General features: G+C 37.4%; 1 protein-coding gene across 11 annotated transcripts in view; it reads right to left on the reverse strand.

The window, feature by feature from the left end:
- Window positions 1-7744, reverse strand: part of MSRB3 (methionine sulfoxide reductase B3) — a 657280-nt gene that overhangs the window by 370890 nt on the left and 278646 nt on the right. For all 11 annotated transcript variants that reach the window (XM_053716846.1, XM_053716851.1, XM_053716845.1 and 8 more), the window contains one exon: window positions 1825-1933. In XM_053716846.1, the coding sequence (XP_053572821.1) occupies window positions 1825-1933 (109 nt within the window). The remainder of the gene's footprint in view (window positions 1-1824; window positions 1934-7744) is intronic.

Raw genomic sequence — 7744 nt, forward strand, 5'->3', positions numbered from 1 at the left:
GGACTCTTTGCCATTTCCTGTTGGGGAAGAGATATTTCCACAAGTAAGGATGACGCCGTGGACCGGACACACCAATGTTGGAGAAATTACAGTTAAACACAAACACTGCAAAAATGTAAAAATAGCCCTGGTCCTTAAGGGTAAGACAATTGAAAAAATGGTCTTGTCCTTAAAGGGTTAATAAACTACTTTTTATAAGCATTTTATTTCATTCTGTTAACTGTTGTTGTTTTATCTACAGGGAACAGAATATTCACAAGCATTCTTCATGTGAAATAGATTAGCTATATATTTATTTATACACACTTATGGGCCTGCATTATTGATAGCTATCCACTAGTATTCTGGGCTTAATTGTCCATCCTGGCTCATTGACAGATTTCTGTGTAATTGTGGGAGTTCTCGCAAAAAAGAAGGTTGGTATTCAAAATCCAACAACAGGGGTCTCACAGACTGTTTCTTTAGTCACAGCATGGAACTCATATTTAACCTTTCATGATTCAAAGAGGGTGTGCAGCTTTTAGAAATGTCCAAATTACTTTTGTTACCAAACGTACCCCCTTCTCTTGGTTTTCTCTTTTGGTTTCCTTAATTAATTTCAACGATAGCATACTTAGGTAGGCTCAGGAGGCAGTGTTTTTAACAGCGTTAAACTTAAAGGCACAGTCTACTCCAGAATTTTTATTGTTTAAAAAGAAAGATAATACCTTTATTACCCATCCCGCAGTTTTGCATAACCAACATGGTTATATTATTATACTTTTGGGATTACCTTGTATCTAAGTCTCTGAAGACAGCCCCTTATTTCAGTTCTTTTGACAGACTTGCATTTTAGCCAACCAGTCCCCTCTCATAAGTAACTCCACAGGTGTGAGCACAATGTTATCTATATGGCACACGTGAACTAACGTCCTCTAGCTGGGAAAAACTCAAATCAATTCAGATAAGAGGCGGTCTTCAAGGGCTTAGAAAACAGCATATGAGCCTACCTAAGTTTAGCTTTCAACAAAGAATACCAAGAGAACAAAGCAAATTTGATTATAAAAGTACATTTGAAAATTGTTTAAAATGACATGCCCTATCTGAATCATGAAAGTTTAATTCTGACTAGAATGTCCCTTTAATCTGCTCAAAATATGTGCATGTTCCTTAGCATGCTCTCACTGAAAAGAGATATGTTTCAACAAAAAAATACAAAGTGAAAGAGATACATATTTTTTTTTCTTTAATACCCATAAATGAATAATAAAACCTTTAGCTTTACAAAACCATATCTTAAAATATTTATTAAAAGCCATTAAAAATACATTTTTTTTAAAAATCGATGATATGTGTGAAAAAAATTAAAATCTTCACCTCTCCAATCTCCACTAACTTTCTCAAATAAAACAATAAATATTAATTTGTGCGATAAAAAAAGTCTATAAAATCAGATGATTTATCTAAATTATGTTCACTTTATATAGTAGCCGGGTGGGGGCAGTATAATACTTTGGAATAGTATAACATTTTCTGTTGTTTATAAATCTTGCTATCTAAAGCACAAAGTAATTGCATAATTTAACATAAACTGACTTAATCATAATAATTTGTGCAACAAATGTTGAAAAAGTTTAATATTAGTTAATTTTAGCTAAATATTGGCTTGAATTTTAGCCAGGTGGCCAGTCGGGTGGTATGCCCAATAAAAGGCCCTGGGGAGAACACTAGAATATTTCCATTTGTGAGTGTGGACAAGACTATGCCAAATGCAATTGGATAGATGTCATCAGTTGTGATCAACAGAATAGCTGAATGTTAGGAATGTCTTTCATGTCATCTTACCTCTCTGTCCCCTTCTCTTGCGTGACATGGTATTGCAGTGGTGTAAGTCTCTTCCGTAATTCCTCTTGAGTGAAGACCACCTTATAGTTCTTTTTATCCCTACGTGACCCTGAAAGAAAAGCAGATAAAGTTAAGAATGATCTTAGTTTAAAATCCAAAATAACTGCTTTGGCTACAGTACAGTTTCTGTACTTATTTGTCCATAACCAACACACAAAATCTTCTAAACTGATCAATAAGTTATTCAATCTTTTTAGACAATAACAAAAAGAGTTTGATCATCCCATTATGGTGCAGAAAATGTGCTACAAGCAAAGCTTTTTGTGTTAGCCAATCTTTTGACACAGCTAATATTTTCCTCTCTATTATTATAGGTATCATCTTTACATCACTTTTAGTATTATTTAATAAAAGTATTCATTGTTCATTAAAGGGATAGGAAAATCACAATTAAACTTGCATGGTTCAGACAGAGCATGTCATTTTAAGACACTTTTAAATTAACTTCTATGTTCAAATGTGATTTGTTCTTTTTATATACCTTGTTGAAAAAGAATACGCACATATCCTACACTAGAGAGAGCTAGCTGCTGATTGGTGCCTGCACATGTCTCTTGTGATTGGCTAACCAGGTGTGTTCAGCTAGCTGCCAGTAGCGCAATGCTGTTCCTTCAGCAAAGGATAACAAGAAAAGTAAGCAAATTTGATCATAGAAGTAAATTGAAAAGTTGTTTAAAATTGTATGTTCTATCCAAATCATGAAAGAAAAATTTGGGGTTTCCTGTCCCTTTAACAAAGAGCATAAGCTTTTGTTTTTAAAGCTAAATTTACTGTATTTAGGGGCGAAAAGCTATAATAATATATAATTAGAAAGAGATAGAAATGTCAAAATGTATTTGGGCATGAGTGCAATTAAATTTTAAATGGAAGCATTTTTGAAATATACTTTTATAAGCATAAAAACTTCTAGTGCATATGCATGTTTGCTGTGAGTGCCCCATGCACCAGCCTTCAAACGTTACACCAATTCTAAAAGAGTCAGCAGTTGTTTGTATGAAACTGACACAATACACCACCCTGCTCTATGAATTCTCATCCTCTAATCACACATAGCATATGAAACAGTAATAACTTATACTACAAGCATTTTTGCTAATGGTAGTATACAGTAAAAATGTCTCTATTTATAACTGAAACATATTCATGAGCATTTTATTTTTTACCTTTCTATCACCAAGAATATAAGTTGTGCGCTAAACCCGGTGCGTAAATAAAAAATTTAGCGCTACCGCACTTTCCATGGTGCTGCCCATGGCTTTTGGCAGACACTGCACTAATTAGCTAAAATCAAAGTCAATAGATAATAAATAAAAAGTCATGTGATCAGGGGGCTGTCAGAAGATGCTTAGATACAAGTTAATCACAGAGGTAAAAATATAACTGTGTTGGTTATGCAAAACTGGGGGAATGGATAATAAAGGGATTATCTATTTTAAAAAAACAAAATTCTGGTGTTGACTGTCCCTTTAAGTTTCATACCGCACAAAAGCCAAAACCTGACTTGACGTGCTTGTGCACGTTTTCCCCCATAGACATCAATGGAGAGAAAGTGTTAGAAAAAAAACACCTGCGATTACGGAATGGCGATCGCTATAACGCAATCCCCTTTGATTTCCATGGAGAAAAGAAGGTTATGTAAAAACCTAACACCCTAACATAAAACCCTAGTCTAAATACCCCTAATCCGCCGCACCTGACATCGCCAACACTAAATAAAGCTATTAACCCCTAAACCACCCCCTGACACTGCTAACACCTAAATAAACCTATTAACCCCTAAATTGCCAGCCCCCACATCACAACTACTATATTAAAGCTATTTACCCCTAAACTGCTGCCTCCCATATCACAACTACTATAATAAAGCTATTAACCCCTAAACCTCCCTAATCTAAAAATAAAAAAAAAACACCCAAAAAAATAAAAATAAAACCTAAGTCTGAACCCCGAAATGGGTACTCATAGTTCCTGAAGTCCGGAGGTAAAGGTCTTTTTCCAGACAGCTCCATCTTCCAATGCGGGACCATCTTCTATCTTCTTTCCGGAGGTGAGGAGCAGTCTTCCCCGATGAGCGGATCTGCGGCGGCAGTCCTCAGCACCGTGGAGGCTCCTCTTCATGCGATCTCCGCCGCACACTGAAGATTGAATGCAAGGTACCCCTTTTATATTTGGGGTACCTTGCATTCCTATTGGCTTACATTTTTAAATCAGCCAATAGGATGAGAGTTGCTTAAATCCTATTGGTTTATTTGAACAGCCAATAGGATTTAAGCAGCTCTCATCCTATTGGCTGATTTGAATATTTCAGCCAATAGGAATACAAGGTACCCCAAATCTAAAAGGGGTACCTTGCATTCAATATTCAGTGTGTGGCGGAAATCTCATGAAGAGGAGGCTCCACACTGGATGTCGTTGCCGCTGGTCCTGCTCAGCTCTGCGCCGCCACAGCTCCGCACCACCGGAATGAAGATCCCCCCGCGATGGATGAAGATGTTGCCACCTGGACTAAAGAGCTGAATACCCATACTAATGCTCCTTTAGGGGCAATGGGTAGCTTAGGTTTTTTTAGACAGGTTTTTTTGAGGGGGTTGGTTGGGTGGGGGGTTTTACTGTTAAGGGGTACTTTGTAATTTTTTTTAGGTAAAAGAGCTGATTGCTTTAGGGCAATGCCGTACAAAAGGCCCTTTTAAGGGCTATTGATAGTTTATTGTTAGATGAAGGGGTGTTTTTATTTTGGGGTAGCTTTTATTATAGGGGTATTATTTATTATTTTGGATAATTTCAATTATTATTTTTGTAATCTTGATTTTTTTTATTTTTCATAATTTTAGTGTTTGGTTTTGTAATGTTAGATTTTTTTAATTTTTTTTGTAGTGTTAGGATTTTTTAATTTTGTAACTTAGGTTTTTTATTTTTCGTTTATTTTAGTTTTTTAAAATAGTAATGTTAGGTTAATTTATAGTTTAAGCTTAGGTTTTTCTAATTTCACAAGTTTTTTTATTTATTTAAAGGTAGTTATATTGTAACTTTAATTTAAAGTTAGGGGGTGTTAGGTTTAGGGGTTACTAGTTTAATTTAGTGTGTCGCGATGTGGGGGGCCAGAAGTTTAGGGGTTAATAGGTTTAGTTTAGTATTTGCGATGTGGGGTGCCGGCAGTTTAGGGGTTTATACTTTACTTTAGTGTTGGCTATGTGGGTGGGCGGCAGATTAGGGGTTAATAGGTTTATTATAGTATTTGCGATGCAGGGGAATGACGGTTTAGGGGTTAATAGTGTAGTTTATAGGTGTTAGTGTACTTTGCAACATTTTTGTGAAACATTTTTGTTTTGCAAAATCCATAACTACTGGTCTCTGATTGCGGAATGGATCACGGCAATATAGGCTATAACGTTAGTGTTATAGCCAGACCGCACAACTTGTAATACAGGTGCAATGAAAATTCAACACTCAAAAGCCATTTTTTGAGTGTGGAATGGGAAGTTGCAGTATAAGCTAAAACACTAGCGATATAGCCGTAGCACCGCAACTTGTAATACGGGAGACCTGCCATTCTGTGCGCAAAGGCCAATTTTTCAGCGGTATAGCCATACCCCAAAACTTGTAATCACCCTCTATGTCTTTATCAGGGATATTGTGAAACAGAGTTTCAAGTCATAAATTGTTATTGTCTATGTGTATATTTTTTGAGGTGATGATAAAAAAAAATGTTTGCATGTACAGGTGCGCTTTGCTTGATCGCGTTTCACAGATATTGCATTTTTTACAAATTGAAGATTTGTGGCTACTCTGTGTCAAGCAAATCTATAGCCGCAATTTTTTCAACATATACACATATAAACACATAAATACACTATACACATATAGACACACACATTTTATATATATATATATATATATATATATATATATATATATATATATATATATATATATATATATATATATATAAATAAATACACACACACCACCAGCAGCAAAAAGATTACGACTCACTGAAGGCTCAGACGACATCTGAAAAAACCCATACACTACTTATGGGTGTCAAACATCTCCAAAATGTGCCACACAAGACACAACTAAGATTTTAACCCACTCACTCTATTATGCACCTTAATTTCAAGTTATGCTCTAAATATATATAAATAACGCTAAACATTTAGCGGTACCGCACTTTATAAAGCGCTGACATTACAAGTTAACAAATAACCTTATTTTGTTGTGCGGTATGGTGCTTTAAGCTCCATACTGCACAAAAGCCAAGTCCTGACTTGACGTGCTCGTGCACGTTTTCCCCCATAGACATCAATGGAGAAAAAGTCTTAGGAAAAAAACTAACACCTGCGATTGCGGAATGTCTATGGGGACAAGAAGGTTATGTAAAAACCTAGCACCCTAACATAAATACTAAAATAAACCTATTAACCCCTAAACCGCCAAACACCCACATTGCGACACACTAAACTAAACTATTAACCTGACACCCCCTAACTTTAAATTAAAGTTACAATATAACTAGCTTAAAATAAATAAAAACTTACCTCTGTAGCGAATCATTTCTGCCTGACATCGCTAAATGCCGACAGCATACGCTGTCAGCATATAACATTGCACAACCATTTCTTGTGAAATGCTTGTGCAATGCCACCCCCTGCACATTCGCGGCCAATCGGCCGCTAGCAGGGGGTGTCAATCATCCTGATCGGATCGGGATGATTGCAGTCTGCCACCTAAAAGGTGGCGGACAAGTTAAGGATCAGTGGTCTTCTAGCCGGAAACATCGGGAGGAGAAAGCAGCATCCGCTGCTTATTAAATCTCCCCTGAGGTCTTAGTTGTTGGAAAAAAAGACAGGCAAAGGGTTTTAACATTGAGATACATACATATACATGTCTAAATCTGTAAGTATATATACAGTATATACAGGGGCGTATTAATGCAAAGGCTAACAAGGCCGGTGCCTAGGGTGGCAGATTTTGGGGGGCGGCATTTGTCCCTTTGCAGTGACTACATATTTGGGCTTGAATTTGTAAAAAAAAAAATATATATATATATATATATATATATTTTTACTCTGCGGCGGTCACGTGAAGTTTTAGATCTGCCGTCCGCCTTCCTGTCTGAGACTCTGTTGAGAAGCAGCCGCACATAGATGGAGGGAGTCACGCACGTGTGCAAGGCCAGAAGTCTCAGAAGAAGTGCCAATGACATCGAGCTGCTACAGTGGAGACGACAGACAGTGGGATCAGTGGAGCGGCGCCTAAAAAAACTGGAGAGGAGGTGGCTGACCTGGCCAGCTGACTTAACTTCAGATAGGGGCTGGGACGCCACAGCTCCATCCAAAATGTTCATCATTGGGTACTGCTGGGTAGCGTTAGCGTTAATTTCAAGTCAGCCTAGCCAGGAAAATATTACTTCCTCCACGGTCCACCACACGGTCACTTTAGTAATATTTTCCTGGCTAGGCTGACTTGAAATTAACGCTACCGCTACCCAATGATGATGGGGTAGCTAACACTGATCTCCATGTGGTGTACCGTGGAAGTAATAATTACTTCCAAGGTCCACCACATGAGATCAGTGTTAGCTCAGCTCACTGTAAAATAAACATACCGATATTTTGCACAGACAGGTCACGACAGGTACTTTTCCTAATCAAATGCCAGTGAGGAGAAGTGCATGAAGCAGAGGTACACTTCTGGTACTAAAAAAACCATGCTTACTAATTTCCCTGCTGAACGTTGCAGAGAAGCGAGCTGGGGGGGGGTTGGGCTTTCAGTGTGGAGAAGCAGACAGCGGACAAGGGAGGAATGTTTATGACTGCTAGTTTTATGGTCTTTCTCCACAGATTAGATAACGACACAG

This window comes from Bombina bombina, chromosome 6 (assembly GCF_027579735.1).
Source record: "Bombina bombina isolate aBomBom1 chromosome 6, aBomBom1.pri, whole genome shotgun sequence".
In the NCBI taxonomy this organism is placed as follows: Eukaryota; Metazoa; Chordata; class Amphibia; order Anura; family Bombinatoridae; genus Bombina; species Bombina bombina.